Raw genomic sequence first — 17,644 nt, 5'->3', positions numbered from 1 at the left:
TATGATTGCCAGTGGCATTACTGCAAGCAAGGACAGTAAATCTTTCTTGGATTTTTTTGTATCCTGAAGCCATTTCTTCTTCTTTAGAGGCAAGGGTTTTCATTGGCAGCATTTTGTAATTCAACCCAGTTTCATCACATTTGTAAAGTTGATTGCCAGTATAACCTCCTTTGTCAATGATTGTGTGCAGTTTCTTCTTAAAATCAGTGTAGCAGCTTCATCCCCAGATAATGATTTGGAACTGATGGCAATTTCATGAATGCCATGCTGCTTCTTGAAACGATCCTGCTGGCCATTACTTCCGAGCAATTCTTGCTTCTTTCCTTCAATCAGCTCATCAGCTCATTTTGACAAAGTAGAGGACCTGAAACTGACACACCTTTGGCTCTTATTTATTCGTGCCACAAAAATAATGCCTCTTCTAACTGAGGATGTGCACCTTTTCTCATTGCTTTTCAAGATTTCACTGCGCTGCCCAATGCTTGGATGGAACAAAATTTTTAAATTCCTGATCAATTTGTCTTCCGATCAGTAATTGTACTCCTACTCTGCAGCAACTTTTGTGGGTGGCTCACCAGCATCAATTCTCTGCAAAGTGTGAAGCTCTTTTTCCAACAAGATCACATTCATTTTATGTTTTGTGCCTGTAGTCACGTTCAGTGTTCTTTCTACAGACACTCGACTGAGTCCTTTATGGTTTTTGGCCCCTTTTATCTCTGGACACTTTAAGGCACATAGTGGGAGCACGAAACCTCAAATCAGAAACACACAGATGCACAACTTGACAACACTCGAGATGCACTAGACAAACTTTTGACTTTTGAAACCAGGCTGTGGCAGCCATCAAATGAAAGCATTCGATACATCTATGCCATTTCCTCTGTTCTACCCAAGCCCACGTGGCAACACAACAGGGTGTTGTACATTCACTGTTACACACTCAGCTTTGATGTACCGACAACAAGTGGAAAGTGTTAGGCAGCGCACTCTAATTGTCGGTTTTGACAGGGCTACATTGCGCTGCATAGAACAATACTGTATGTACTGTACTACCAAGGAGTTCCAATAGATGGCAGTGGCATGAAACCATGCAATACGAATAAGAAACACACTAGAGCTTCAACCAACACACGCACGAATTGACGATACTTGGACTTTTGACACACACCAGTGCACAGATTAGCAGCAGATTGCCAAAAAACACCAGCAAATGCTTGGCTCCAGGTGCACGCAAACTGAAACTTGTCAAGTGTCAATCTAGCTAGCCAAAAGTGTAGCTGCACGAGAGTTTACTGTACTTGTTCTCAGATGGCAGTCACAGATGTGAACAGGTTACAATGTACTCAGTACACTACACAGTGATGCTCCCTTGTAGTGGTCTCATGTAGTCAACTGGAACATTGATGACGAGTATGCCCTTACTTTCCAACATCAGGCCACTGTCAGATCCAAATACTCCAAAAATACAGATGTTACAAGGTTTAACCAGGCGACCAAATGGACATCCACAATGAGGTTTCTTTCAAACTCTCATCAGATAATGCTGTCTCACACCAATATGCAGCACCTTCATACCCTCCAGAGTGATGATTCATCTGACGCTATTCGCATCCCTTATATACCACATGATGCTTGCTAAACAGCAATAAAAACAAAGAACACTAATGAATAATGAAGGAAAAGACAGACTGTTACTTACCATAAAGAAGATACCTTAGGCTGCAGATGGGCAGAATTAAAAGACACTTACATAAAGCTTTCAGCCACAGCCTTCACCAGTAAGTAGTAATCTGCCTTTTCCAATATTGTTGATATCCCTACTGGAGTTTCCATTGTTTCAAGGACACTGATGCTTTTCTGTGAGTGTTTGCTTTATGATGTTTTCTGCATTTTAGCTTTTTTTTAAAAAAAGAAAAAAAAGAAAGAAAGAAAGAAAAAAAAAAAAAGATTTGTTGCTGGAAAACTTCTGAAGTCCAATAAAGGAGTTACAACAGCCATATATGGTTATCTGGTGGACCTTGCAGAAACCAAATTCTAGGGCTGAAATATCTTGTTGACCAATGGGCATTAATCAGAATGAATACTAAATAAAAATTAAATCCAAGTTTACACAAAAAACACAGGTTCTATCACTGTTGTTTTTCGTTCTATTTTGCTCTTATGTTTGCTATGACTTGTTAAACAGAAATTTTCTTTCTATCTACAGAGTTACATTTGCTGTAATGTATCTTACCTCGATGTTGTTTCTTCCTTCTTCTCACTGCTGCCCAAATCATGGCAAGCAAGTCATCCTCACTGCATTTGCTTCGTATTGCATCTCTGAAACAACTGTTAAAACACCCGTTAAACAGTACCAGGCAATTACCACACAGTGAAATGTTGGTACACTAAAAAGGAAGAAAAACTTTGCAGAAATCTTCAACAGTAATCTTGTAGTCTGCAGTAGGCAACAGCAGGATAACAAACCCACTGGACAAGAATGGGAAAGTCATGATAGAAGTTACTTTTATTTTTATAAATAAACAGGTATCTTACACAAATGCTCAAGAGTGTACATAGGATCTTGGGCTGAAGAGGTGGAGCAGAAACTGACATTAGTTTTGTTGAAGAGGGAGTACTGGAACACAGCACAATTTCTTGCAAAATGAAGCCAAATTTATTGATAAACTCTTAATTAATTGCCAAGCTCACTAATGTGATCATTTTACGACAGGTACTTACTGCTTGGAGTATATGTCACTTTTCAGGCTTGCCTGATAGATCTGTTGCAAAAACACTTTGGGTTCCCCACCAGATAACATTATGCAAGTCCCTCCCTCAATATTTCAGTGACACAACGTTTTGGCATCTACAGGTGGTGGTGATTTCCACCATCACTGCTGCAAGATGCAACTGGCAATTTCCACATGACAGCTTTGAAATTTATCATGTGGATGACTATGACCATCATATTTAGAATTCAGAGGATTTCATAGAATACCTGAAGATGCTTAAACTAGAACTTTCAGATCTTTTAGTTAGCTCAAATGTTATATCATTACTTACAAAAGTGCCCCTGCAGCCCTCATTAGAGGTTATTAACAGCAAGTTTGAGAAAGAAATTGTGGTGCTGTTTAAACATGTGCATACCTCATCCTATTTCTTATGTAACACCAACTACTTTAATCAAGTGGACAGTGTTCCCATGGGAGATCCTCAATTTCCCTTAGTAAATATCCAACATTCCTCCTTCTGGCAGAATGCTGAAGAGACATTTGTGGTGTGGCCCACATAATACAGACACTACCTATGTCCCTGCAGCATTTGCACTCGCTCCATCTGAATATTCAGTTCACTGTGGAAGTACAAAAAGATAGCAGCTTACCATTCCTGGATGTCACAGTTTGAAGAAAAGCTGACAGAACACTGGGGCATAGTCTCTACTGCAAACTGATACACGCAGAGTTATATTTGCGGTCCAAAAGTTGCCATCACCCTGCACAATGTGGTAGTGTCTTACACTCCCTGGCACATAGAGCACACGTGATCTCAGATACCAACAGTTTGCCTGGTGAACTGTAAAACCTAATAACAGTGTTGCAGCAGAACGTTTATTCTTGTAAACAGATTTGCAATGTGTTCTGAGCAAAGCAAGTTCAGTGTAGGGATGTAAATGAAGATACTTAGACAAGCACTGCAAATGGCTTTCTTGCCATATTTCAGTGGCATGTTTTCAAAAATAGAAAGAATCGCTAGGAGAAACAGAATCAAGTGTGTTTTTCGTCTACCAGCGAAACTAAGGAAGTGTTTGTGTTAAGTTAAAGACAATCTTGACCCTAGAAAACATAGATCATATATAAGATCTGATGCCATTATGGGAAATCTTATATAGGGCAGACACCTCACATTGTGCAAGAACACTGTGTTCAACAGCACTGACAAAAATGCCACCCAGTAAATTAGTGGTAGCAGAGCACTGCCTGAATACAGGGCACCACACGTTTCCCAAGAGGCCATACGGTGGGCAATCTTACCAACAGGAATATGGAATTTTGACTAAGCACTGCCCAGAATCCAGCACTGACTGCCATGAAATTAAAACAGTAGAAACCAGATCCTCCGATGTATGACCTGATGCAGCACCTTGCAGAGAGTTAATTCAGCTTTTAACCACACGAGTGTCCAGAAGTGCAGTCATTGCCCACAACACATAAGCAGAAGGCTACTATGAATGGCATTTCCATCCAACTGGGAGTGCCTGCACACACATTCGTACTCCTGCTTCTAGCCTGACAAATTTCAATTCTGCTGTGCGAATATCACCAGTCACATCTTGCAGCAGTGATGACAGGACCCACCACTACCTGAAGATGACGAACAGTTGTGTTGGTGAAATATTGCGAGGCTTGCACAAAGTTATTCAGTGGCCAATCTGAGAAGATTTGTATACATTATTTTTCTGTGACACAGGTATTGTGCAGCAAAATGTGATAACTTTCTGCATTTGCCTTTTTGTAAATTTCAAAATACCCCAAAAATTGGTGAGAAACACTGAACATATGACGTAACCAGATGACATACCCCACAGCATGTGCAGCAGTCGGGGTTGAGTGTAAAGGAATGATTGAGCAGTGCAATACTTTCATTTGAGAAAACAGAGCAAATTTCAAAACATTTTGTAAATATGATCTGTTGTAAATGTAGATGTTACAAAATTACTGTCCCTGCTGTAATCAAGCAAAAGCAGTTCTGATTTTGTGTTTTTTGCTTCTGTCACTTCTCTTTTTGTTTACAGACATTAGTTAGTAAAGAAAACAAAGGTCATTTAATGGCGATGATGCTATTCTGAAGTTTACACTCATCTACTTGTTATGCAATATGGTAGGTTTTCATTGTACTGTACTTTGCAAGAAATCAAGGAAACTGCAAGACCGATAAATAAAATAATACACTTCAATATAAATACATAATTGTTTAACACAATGAAAAAATACTGCCTGCCAGATGCAAGACGCAAATCCTGAACGCCATCACTAAAGTCGCACACATGTATCCGTAGCCACAACGATATGAATACTTGACTTGGGTTGGGATGATCAAGTGTGACAGACCAAGAGGCTCAACCACTGCAAGCATGGCAAGGTACATCATCTGGTGACATTTGTCATTCGCTTTTGACACATTTCCCAACATTTGTATCGTATCCAACATTGGTAATCCCATGTGTCTTGTATTAAATTACTTGTCTCAGGGTCATCTACAGTGCTTTGGAGGTTTTTAAATGTTAATACGTATCACCCTGTGTGTGTGTGTGTGTGTGTGTGTGTGTGTGTGTGTGTGTGTGTGTGTGTGTGTGTGTGTGAGTATGTGTGTGTATGTGTGTGTTTATATATATGAAACAAATACTAACAAAGAGATAGAGGGCCTGGTGAGTACTTACCTCAGCTCAGTACAGCCAATAGATACACAAAACAGAACAGAAAATTGACGTATCCTAGCTTTCGGAACTTCGTTCCTTCATCAGGGAGGAGAGAGGGGAAAAAAGGGGAAGAAGGGAAAGTGGATTCAGTTATTCACAACCCAGGTTATGAAGCAACAGGGGAAAGGTAAACAGGGAGGGTAGCAAAGATGGAGGCATGGATGTCAGAGGGAAGCCAAAGATATTCTACTGTAATTACTGTGCCAGCTTCAAACCAAGGAGGATGAATACAGAAGTAAAGAGGTACATAGTATAAAGATAAACACAACTATGTAGGATAAAAAGATGCGTGAATGGCTAAAGAGGAAAGGGAAAGAGGAGAAGACTAAAGAGTAAATGGGAGTGAGGTTGGTTAACATAGGTTCAGTCCAGGGGGATGGCGGGATGAAAGGATGTGTTGGAGTGCAAGTTCCCATCTCCGCAGTTCCGAGGTACTGGTGTTGGGTGGGAGAAGCCAAATGGCACATATGGTGTAGCAGGTTCCTAGGTCCCTAGAATTATGCTGGAGGGCATGCTCCGCTACTGGGTATTGGACATCTCCTAGGTGGACAGTTCGTCTGTGCCCATTCATGCGCTCAGCCAGTTTAGTTGTCGTCATACCAATGTAAAAGGCTGTGCAGTGCAGGCATGTCAGCTGATAAATGACGTGCTGTCTCACATGTGGCCCTGCCTTGAGTTGTGTATGTTATACCAGTAGCGGGGCTGGAGTAGTTGGTTGTGGGGGGATGCATGGGGCAGGTTTTGCATCGGGGTCGGTTACAGGGGTAGGAACCGCTGGGTAGAGAAGGTGGTCTGGGAATATTGTAGGGTTTGACAAGGATGTTACGGAGGTTAGGGGGTCGGCAAAAGGCAACTCTGGGTGGTGTGGGGACAATATTGTCAAGGGATGATCTCACTTCAGGGCTTGACTTGAGAAATTCATATCCGTGGCGGAGTAATTAGTTGATGTATTCGAGGCCAGGATAATATTGGGTGACAAGGGGGATGCTTCTGTGTGGTCTGGGGGTAGTAACATTGTTGTTGGTTGGGGAGGAATGTATTGTTTGGGAGATCTGTTTGTGGACAAGGTCTACAGGATAGTTGTGGGAGAGGAAAGCACTGATATATAATATAATACAGGGAAACATTCCAAATGGGAAAAATATATCTAAAAACAAAGATGATGTAACTTACCAAATGAAAGCGTTGGTATGTTGATAGACACACAAACAAACACACACACAAAATTCAAGCTTTCGCAACCCACAGTTGCTTCATCAGGAAAGAGGGAAGGAGAGGGAAAGACGAAAGGATGTGGGTTTTAAGGGAGAGGGTAAGGAGTCATTCCAACCCTGGGAGTGGAGAGACTTACCTTAGGGGGGAAAAAGGACAGGTATACACTCGCACACACACACACACACACACACACACATATATCCATCCGCACATATACAGACACAAGCAGGGTATATGTGCGGATGGATATGTGTGTGTGTGTGTGTGTGTGTGTGTGTGTGTGTGTGTGTGTGTGTGTGTGTGCGAGTGTGCGTGTGTGTGTGTGTGTGTGTGTGTGTGTGTGTGTGTGTGTGTGTGTGTGTGTGTGGCATACTGGTCTGAACTATGCAGCCTTCAAATGGAAGTTTTTTGATCACTCCTTATTTTGCACCCTGCCACCTTGGCAATATGTACCGCAAATCATCAGACAGACGACCTTCCTGCATGCTTCGAGCATCCCCTGGTGCTGTTCCGAACCAATGCTAATCTTTGTAACTGTGACGAGCAGTGTGCAGATTGCATCTTTGTATCCCACAAAGAGGTGACAGTTCCCAGTGGCATGAATGGTTACTGTTTATTGAATGTCACTGAGTTGGTGAGTCATTTGCTACATTGTGGCCCACCTGTTCACTGCTAAAGCCATGCTAGTCAGTGGTAACCCCTGTCAATGATATCCTGTTGCCCATAGCAGTTCACTCTGCTGATTGTGGTAGTATTTTCCTTGAGTAAATCTGCTCACAGTACACCTTTGACACTGTGGTACAAGAAAGCCCAATGACTACACACCCTTATAGAATAAGTGTCTCAAGCCATGGTTACCCACGATATGGCAGTGATAAAATCACCCTGTGATCAACTGTCACACTGCAGCTGTAAGCTGCACCTCCTTTTTCAGAATACTCAGGTTTATTAATTTGAAGTAAATCAGATCTTTTGCAGGAAGATTTAACAAAAAGAGCACATCCACGAAAGGATGAAACCATGTCTAATTAACTGGAACACAAAATTAATAATTAGTGGTGACAAAGATCCTCTGCAATAAAAAATAATGTCCACTTACTTCATGTATTAGTCTTCAAGTGACAGAATATATGTAACTGTGTCCTTCTTATTTACACTGATTAAACAATGGAAATTCCAGGTAGGAATATCAACAGTGCAGGGAAAGATAGATCACTATTTACCGTAAAGAAAACAAAGTTGCACACAGGCACAACACACAAGCAAGCACTCCACGCGCGCACGCACGCACACACACACACAGAGAAAAAAAAACTGCCAAGTCCAGCAGCTAGGGGCAAGCTACTGGAGTTGTCAGTCATATTTGTGTGACATGTGCTTGCCTGTGTGTATGAATGTGTGTGTTTCTCTGTATCTCTTTTGCTGATGAAGGCTGTGACCGAAAGCTTTGTGTAAGTGCCTTTTTAATTGTGCCTGTCTACAATGTAACATGTCTGCTTTACAGTAAGCAGCAATCTATGTTTTCCTATATTTTTCATTTACACAGATGTAATTAACAAATCAGAGTCTATTTATTCCAGAGAAGTGACAGTTTGTTCATGACAGTTCAGCACAAATCTGATTTTTTATATACAGCAAGGCTACCTATAAATTATTCTGTGTGCCAGTGTTCATGCTGACTATAGGGATTCACACGGATCATGTGTAATTTGACATCTGGTCCTGTAAACTTACTTCTGCTCAACGTGAAAAATTCTCCAATCCACATTTTATAATTAACCTGAACATATCAAATAATGCACCCTTCGATATAACTGCTTATTGTCCACTTCCCATCACTCTATTCCCAATGTCAACCCAGTTGACCTCTTCTTCTAATCCAAAAACCATGGTTGACTCAATGTTTGCTATTGCAAGCTATTGCTATTGCAGCACAAAAGTGCCAGAGGCACCAGTAATGATATATAATTAAAAATACTAGAAAGTAAGGCTCACTGGTCCGTACATGCTAAGACAAACACTACAAGTGTCTAAGACACCGCGCTCTCACACAACAAGTACAAGGTCTGAATACATTCCATTTACGATACACTAAACTGTTTCATTCACGGTGCAATATACATACTCTCTCCCCAATAAACAGAATAGTTATAACTCAATTGTTCACAAGTGTATATTATGACTCTTGCCACAGCTATGCAGTCAGTATGCCACAGGGGTGCCATAGAAAGGGATCAGGTTCAATTCCTTGTAGAGCCGGGAAATTCTGCTCGGTGGACGGACTGGAATAGGGTACACTCTGCTTGTAGTTCCAGCTGAGGAGCTACTCAAGTGAGAAGCAGTGTCTTCAACTTCTGGAAGTTGATAACAGCCTGGGGAGTTGTATACTGACCCCCTAACTCTCCATAGATATATAGTAGAGGACATCTCTCGAAGGGCATTGCGTGGTCTTCTGGGCCCAATGCAGAGTTCCTTTATCAATGTATATTGTATATCACCACTTGTACACACTCATCAGCACAGTACCATATTGTCTCTTCGCGTGGCAAATTTTTATTCCCTTGTTTCCAGATCAAGATTTTTCCACTTCTTCTTCTTCTTCTTTTTTTTTTTTTTTTTTTTTTTTACTTGTACCACACATATTCCACACGGTTTATGCTCACTCCTTCAATGATACTTCCTATCCTCCTCTAGTGTCCGAGTTGTCCCTGCTTTCCTGCGTGTTTGTTGGTTTAAACACCCTTGTTTCAAAAGAGAGTGACAGCTTCGATACAGTCTTGTCAACATTTTGTATTTTTATTTAGCAATTATTGTTTGAGCCTTATAGGCGAATGTCACAAGATATTGTCAACCACTGCATTCACTAGATTGGAATGGGGTTCATGGTAACTTATCAATTCATTTTTTAAGTTGCTGTTATCTTTTTCATCCTATCTTGGACTAGCTTTTCCATACTCCCACTCTATTTTACGTAGTCAAACAGTTATCTGCCCTTGCAAACTTGCTCCTTTACTACCAAGTTAACTAATACTGGGCAGCCTAACAGAAGTTCCAATATCCAGTCTTTCACCACAATTCACCTACACACACTTTTCACTCACTGATTTTCTTTTTTCAATGTCATAAATATTTTGCTTTCACAGACTGCTGTGCTGTGAACATAAAATTGTAGGAACATCTGCCTCACAGGTCATTTTTTTTTTTTTTAATTAAAGAATATGTTCCTTGCTTATTCCTATTTGCTTCTGATACATTTCCATTCTCACTTTTATTTTGTTTTGATCCATCTCTTTTTTCTTTGATAGACAAGTCAAACAACAATGGCAATATGTTGCAGCCCCTTGTGTTTCACCCTACTTACTACGAACTTACTTTTCTTAGCTTCCAATTTTATTAGTCATTTGGTTTTTAAGATACTTAAATTAATTGTTTGACCCTGTATTTTTATATCTTATTTTACCTTCGGTTGATAAAGGATTTCTGGTATGCTCACAAAGAGAGAGCTGATTCTTCCCACCCCTCACCCCCCTTACCTTGTCCTGAAGCAAACTTATCGCCAAGTATCTTGCAGTTTTTTTCCTATTATTAATCTCTTAGTCTAGTCATCAATTTAAAAGTGTCAGTTGTTGGTCCCATTGTCTAATAATTTGTACATTTATACACATGAAGTTCCAATTTTTATTTGGAACATATAGACTCTGATAATCATGAATCACAGTTCAAATGGCTCTGGGCACTATAGGACTTAACATCTGAGCCAAGGCAGGATTCAAACCTGCGACCGTAGCAGTCACGCAGTTCTGGACTGAAGCGCCTAGAACCGCTCGGCAACAGTGGCTGACGAATCATAGTTACCATCACATGGACAGAAATATTGTGTTAACTTTATTACAACATAGGGACATAACTAAAAATGTCTTTACATAATTTCCAGTTCTGATTACTTTCCTTTAATTTAATCTCACAAATAGGTTAGTGTAACATGATGTTGACAGAGGCAAATTATATATACTCACAAATTATTTAGCTAGAGGTATCTGGTTTGTATGTCTGGGAGGGAGGAGGGTGCAAGCTGAAAACTTCAAGAAAAGATTACTCATTTCATACCTGCTGGATTTAACTGCAGTTTATCTCTTCCATATACCAACCACATACCTAATGTGCATGGCAAACAGTTTGAAAGTATTATTCTATACTCAGCATTTGGAACTATCAGTTCCTTAATGAGAGAGGAAAGAGGGATAAGTTTCTGAAGGTCTCAAAGGTCACTCGGACTCCATGACTAATGTGAGGACAAGAGGAACAAATGTGTCTATGAGAAGTTTTGGAATTTCACCTCCTGGAGGTAAAATACTGATCAGTCTGTCAGTCTTCTAGTAATTTTATGGTTTCCTCACATGAATTTTCACTTGGACACGATTATTCTATGTTTCATCACTCACCTGAGAGATATCTCTGAATTCCCAAAGAGACACACCTTCAAATTGCCATCAGCTGTTATTCGTAAACGGTTGCACGTGCCACAGAAGTGTTCACTCATTGAGGTAATAAATCCCACATGTCCCTTGAAGCCCGGCACATGGTATGCCTGCAAAAAGAAATTGTAAGAAAATAGCTACTGCTGTTGTGAAAATACTATAAATGTGTTGCTCACCAAGTGGAGGAAGGAGAAAATGTGCATTAAGGGGAGTTTGAACGCCATATCCTGACAATGTTAAATTTAGTGACTTAACTTCCCCGTATTTCAGGAACAACTGTAGCCATTGACAAGAAACTTTTACAGGACATTAAACTATATGTTCTGAGTCTTACAATAATTGCATTTCAGCCACTGCTTTTGGAAATACAATTTTTTAATCACACAGTTAAAATTTTGTGTACTTTTTTGTATGTTATTCTAAATAATTTTATTTATACATAACATTATGTTCTTCTTTTAGTTCAGAAGGCTCAGGATACATACTGAAAATTTGAATTCGCTATTCGAATTAGTTACTGAGATTTAGGGAAAAATGCAAGACAAAATGTAAATTTTCAGGAAGAGTTTTTAAAGTTTTAATAGACTGTAACTCAATATATGCTTAACATTTTATTTTTAGTCACTCAGAAGCACCCTGCACCATACTGTATATCATCCTCTTGATCTTTTTTAAGTTTTTTCTTGTTTTCTTCTTTCTGGACTCCGTAGTGGCCAACTGTGCTGCATACTCTGCTTTACCAGTGCAAACCTTGTCCATCCATTCAAATTCTCTGATGCAGTTTGCTCCAGAATTAATTCCCATATGTTGTAGCACTTTCACGCTACCAATGTTGCCATCATTAAAAGCAATAACGGCATGACTGACCCCCACTTTAGTGTCTTCATTACAAGAAAAACATTTTTTGGTCTACATCTACATCTACATCCATACTCCTCAAGCCACCTGATGGTGTAGGGTACCTTGAGTACCTCTATTGGTTCTCCCTTCTATTACAGTCTCGTATTGTTCGTGGAAAGAAGCATTGTCGGTATGCCTATGTGCGGGCTCTAATCTCTCTCATTTTATCCTCATGGTCTCTTTGCGAGATATACGTAGGAGGGAGCAATATACTGCTTGACTCCTCGGTGAAAGTATGTTCTTGAAACTTCAACAAAAGCCCGTACCGAGCTACTGAGCATCCCCCCTGCAGAGTCTTCCACTGGAGTTTATCTAACATCTCTGTAACTCTTTCGCGATTACTAAATGATCCTATAACGAAGCATGCTGCTCTCTGTTGGATCTTCTCTATCTCTTCTATCAACCCTATCTGGTACGGATCCCACACTGCTGAGTAGTATTCAAACAGTGGGCGAACAAGTGTACTGTAACCTAATTCCTTTGTTTTCGGATTGCATTTCCTTAGGATTCTTCCAATGAATCTCAGTCTGGCATCTGATTTACCCACGATCAACTTTATATGATCATTCCATTTTAAATCACTCCTAATGCATACTCCCAGATAATTTATGGAATTAACTGCTTCCAATTGCTGACCTGCTATATTGTAGCTAAATGATATGGGATCTTTCTTTCTATGTATTTGCAGCACATTACACTTGTCTACATTGAGATTCAATTGCCATTCCCTAAACCATGCATCAATTCGCTGCAAATCATCCTGCATTTCAGTACCATTTTCCATTGTTGCAACCTCTCGATATACCACAGCATCATCCGCAAAAAGCCTCAGTGAACTTCCGATGTCATTCACAAGGTCATTTATGTATATTGTGAATAGCAACGGTCCTACGACACTCCCCTGCAGCACACCTGAAATCACTCTTACTTCGGAAGACTTCTCTCCATTGAGAATGACATGCTACGTTCTGTTATCTAGCAACTCTTCAATCCAATCACATAATTGGTCTGATAGTCCATATGCTCTTATTTTGTTCATTAAACGATTGCAGAGAACTGTATCGAATGCCTTGTGGAAGTCAAGAAACACAGCATCTACCTGGGAACCCGTGTCCATGGCCCTCTGATTCTCGTGGACGAATAGCGCGAGCTGGGTTTCACACGATCGTCTTTTTCGAAACCCATGCTGATTCCTACAGAGTAGATTTCTAGTTTACAGAAAAGTCATAATATTCAAACATAATACATGTTCTAAAATTCTACAACTGATCGATGTTAGAGATATAGGTCTACAGTTCTGCACATCTGTTCGACGTCCCTTCTTGAAAACGGGGATGACCTGTGCCCTTTTCCAATTCTTTGGAACGCTACACTCTTGTAGAGACCTACGGCACATTACTGCAAGAAGGGGGGCAAGTTCCTTCACATACTCTGTGTAAAACTGAACTGGTATCCCATCAGGTCCAGCGGCCTTTCCTCTTTTGAGTGATTTTAATTGTTTCTCTATCCCTCTATTTCAATATCTACCATTTTGTCATCTGTGCGACAATCTAGAGAAGGAACTACAGTGCAGCCTTCCTCTGTGAAACAGCTTTGGAAAAAGACATTTAGTATTTCGGCTTTAGTCCATCATCCTCTGTTTCAGTACCTTTTTGGTCACAGAGTGTCTGGACATTTTGTTTTGATCCACCTACCGCTTTGACATAAGAGCAAAATTTCTTAGGATTTTCTGCCAAGTCAGTACATAGAACTTTACTTTCGAATTCATTTAACGCCTCTCGCATGGCCCTCCTCACATTACATTTCGCTTCGCGTAATTTTTGTTTGTCTGCAAGGTGTTGGCTATGTTTATGTTTGCTGTGAAGTTCCCTTTGCTTCCTCAGCAGTTTTCTAACTCGGTTGTTGTACCACGCTGGCTCTTTTCCATCTCTTATGATCTTGATTGGCACATACTAATCTAACGCATATTGTACGATGGTTTTGAACTTTGTCCACTGATCCTCAACACTATCTGTACTTAAAACAAAACTTTTGTGTTGAGCCATCAGGTACTCTGAAATCAGATTTTTGTCACTTTTGCTAACCAGAAAGATTTTCGTACCTTTTTTAATATTTCTATTTATGGCTGAAATCATCGATGCAGTAACCGCTTTATGATCACTGATTCCCTGTTCTGCGTTAACCGTTTCAAATAGTTCGGGTCTGTTTGTCACTAATATGTTATCGCCATGAGTCAGTTCTCTGTTTAACTGCTCAAGGTAGTTTTCAGATAAAGCTCTTAAAAAATTTCACTGGATTCTTTGTCCCTGCCACCCATTATGAAAGTTTGAGTCTCCCAGTCCATATCGGGCAAATTAAAATCTCCACCCAGAACTATAACATGTTGGGCAAATCTAATCGAAATATTTTCCAAATTATCCTTCAGGTGCTCAGCCACAACAGCTGCTGAGCCAGGGGGCCTATAGAGACATCCAATTACTATGTCTGAGCCTGGTTTAACCGTGACCTTCACCTAAATTATTTCACATTTCGGATCTCCGTCAATTTCCTTCGATACTATTGCACTTCTTATCACTTTAAACATGCCTCCCCCTTCACTTTCCAGCCTGTCTCTGCCATATACATTCCAATCTGAGTTTAGAATTTATTACTGTTTACATCGGGTTTCAGCCAACTTTCTGTCCCTAGTACTATGTGGGCATTGTGACCGTTTATTAATGAGAGCAGTTCTGGGACCTTTCTATAGACGCTCCTGCAGTTTACTATTAGCACATTAATATTGTTATTCCCTGTTGCATTTTGTCTACTCCTACCTTGCCGCATCTCAGGAGGTGTCTTGTCGGGCCTAGGGAGGGAATTCTCTAACCTAAAAAACCCACATGTGCACTCCACACATACTCCGCTACACTTGTAGCCACTTCCTGCATGTAGCGCACGCATGACCTATTCAGGGGGACCCTACATTTCTCCACCCGATAGCGGATGTCGAGAAATTTGCACCCCAGATCTCCGCAGAATCGTCTGAGCCCCTGGTTTAAGCCTTCCACTCGGCTCCAAACCAGAGGACCACTATCGGTTCTCGGAATGATACTACAAATAGCTAGCTGAGATTCCACCCTGCGAGGCTTTCCGCCTTCACCAACTCCACTAACCGCCTGTATGAACTGAGGATGACCTCTGAACCCAGACGGCAGGAGTCATTGGTGCCGACATGAGCAACAATTTGCAGTCGGGTGCACCCAGTGCTCTCTATCACTGCTGGCACGGCCTCCTCCACATCTCAGATGAGACCCCCGGCAAGCAGACAGAGTGAACACTGTCCTTCTTCCCCGACCTTTCCGCTATTTCCCTAAGGTGCTCCATCACCCGCCTAACGTTGGAGCTCCCAATAACTAATAAACCCCTCCCCCCATGTGCCTGCTCAGACCTTGCTGAAGGAGTGGCCACATGTCCACTCACAGGCAGAACGGGTGATGCCACACAGCCAGCCTCCACACTGACCCTCCGCCTCGTGCGCCGCGAATGCTGGTGAACCCACCACTCCCCTTGGGAAGAGGGTGGCCCAACCGCGCCCGGTACCCGCAAAGATGTGTCGACAGAAGGGTCAGTGGGTGAAGCATGTATCACCTGGGGTGTACCATGCAAAGCACCATACTCCCCACTGCCGCTACACTCCAAGGCAGCAGCCTGAAGACGGGTAACCGCGGCCATCAACACGTTCAGCTGTTCGCGAACAGTGGCCAGCTCCACCTGTGTCCATACACAGCAGTCACACATCCTATCCATCCCAAGAAATCAATTTACTGTAGAGAGTTAATCAACTTATAACTAGACTGCTAATTCACTAAAGGTGGCTGATAGTTGACTAAACTGTGGTTACTAGACACTTCCTGTAGAAAACAATGAAAATAGCCCTACCTGTCTCTGGACTGTATTGAAAACAAACACTAGCACTACTGGCACTATGGCTTACTAAACGGACTCTCTCTGACTGTATTCAAAACAAACACAAAATTATGGAACACTATTACTAGCACTCGACAATAAAAAGCTTCCTAAAAGCAAAAACACATGGAAGAAGAAGTGACAAGTAAGAAAAATAGAGTTAATACTTAAATTAGCGTAACTCGCTGCACAGCAGACATGACGCAGACGGCAGTTACGACAACACTGACACTATAAGATTATTGAACGACTCATTGGGATTTTGAGTCTGACAATGCAGACACTTCTTCAATAATTCCAGATTGCCAGGTCTCTGTAAACAGGTTTTATGATATCCACAACTGCTGCTGGGATAGAATGTTTATGGCTGTATGACCTGTTTGAGTACTGGGCATTGCGGTAATTGCACCATGAACCAGATCCAGGAGGGCAAAGATGGTGTACTGGTTTATCATCAGCTGACAGTCTCTGGAAGAAGGTAGCCCGTACTGCCTGCTTCAATTTCAACAAATCCTCAGTATTATTTCTAATGGCAATCTCATAATACTGTTGTAGTTGATCAATCATTTTGTCTGTCAGCCTGCTTCTTATGGTCTTACCACCTGAAAGTTTCTTGTCTCTCAAACTTTGTTTCAACTTCCTCAATCTGGTACCCATCCTCTTCTGGACATGACGAACACATTCTAGTTCTGTGATAAGCTTCTCACCATAAGGCTGAGTGGCTACTACACTGTTATATGCATTTGAGTCTGCATAACCTAAGAACTTAGTGTAACACACTCGCCTTTAGTTTACAGATCGATTATAAATTTCAACAGCTGCACAGGCCTCCGTACGACTAGTTGTCCTTCATAATTTCTGTCACAGATATGCCCTTCTTCATGCCCTGATTTATACTTATAACAATGTTTGGTTAAAATCTGGAAATCTATTAGCTTTCCAGTATCCACACTGGTCACTGTAGCAACAGAATTCTTAGAAATGCAGCTGCGCTACTATCAAGCGCCCCAAAAGCTACGGATATGTCAATCATACCATCGTTTATTTCAGCAGCTTCATTTGCAGCACACTTAATTGACTCACATGCAGCAGATTTCACAGCAGCTCCAATAAATCCTGCATACTTGTCCATTTTACAAAGTGGGCGTGGCATATACATCATGACACACATTGTTTCTGCTGCAGTGTAACCTTTGCCAATAGCTCTCAATCCATAAAACCACCTAACATTTATTTCAAAATAATTATCTTTACACTTATCAGAATTCCAAAATGAATGAGTATATTTACAACTGGCAGAATTAATGATACGTTTCCTGGCTAGTCCATTTGATACCTCAATGTCTTCATGTAAACTAACTGGCCCTCCACATACATACAGCACACACATTCACATAACACCCCTGTTAGGTTGTGTAAATGTATCAGAATATAACCTAACCTACCGTTTACATGAGTTTTGTTTTGAGATAACTGTGTTATCACTATGTTTCATTTTAATCTTCGAAGCACTAATGGGTGTTTCGCTAGATACTCATGAGTTTGCCAGTATTTCGTTGTCTGTAACTTCACACACCACATGCTGAACGCAAAGTTTCTCTTTATACAAAAATTTATTACCATGAAACCCACATTTCTTAAAAACACT

At 40.9% G+C, this 17,644-nt stretch overlaps 1 protein-coding gene across 1 annotated transcript in view; it reads right to left on the bottom strand.

The window, feature by feature from the left end:
- LOC126440339 (molybdenum cofactor biosynthesis protein 1-like) overlaps positions 1-17,644 on the bottom strand; it is a 356,199-nt gene that overhangs the window by 20,098 nt on the left and 318,457 nt on the right. The window contains exons 5-6 of the mRNA XM_050090628.1: positions 11,116-11,261; positions 2,234-2,319 (exon numbers count right to left, since the gene is read on the bottom strand). Coding sequence (XP_049946585.1) covers positions 2,234-2,319; positions 11,116-11,261 — 232 coding nt within the window. The remainder of the gene's footprint in view (positions 1-2,233; positions 2,320-11,115; positions 11,262-17,644) is intronic.

This window comes from Schistocerca serialis, unplaced genomic scaffold (genome assembly GCF_023864345.2).
Source record: "Schistocerca serialis cubense isolate TAMUIC-IGC-003099 unplaced genomic scaffold, iqSchSeri2.2 HiC_scaffold_1362, whole genome shotgun sequence".
Taxonomy (NCBI): Eukaryota; Metazoa; Arthropoda; class Insecta; order Orthoptera; family Acrididae; genus Schistocerca; species Schistocerca serialis.
Note: the sequence above shows the minus strand (reverse complement) of the source record. Positions and strands in the feature narration are given on the sequence as shown.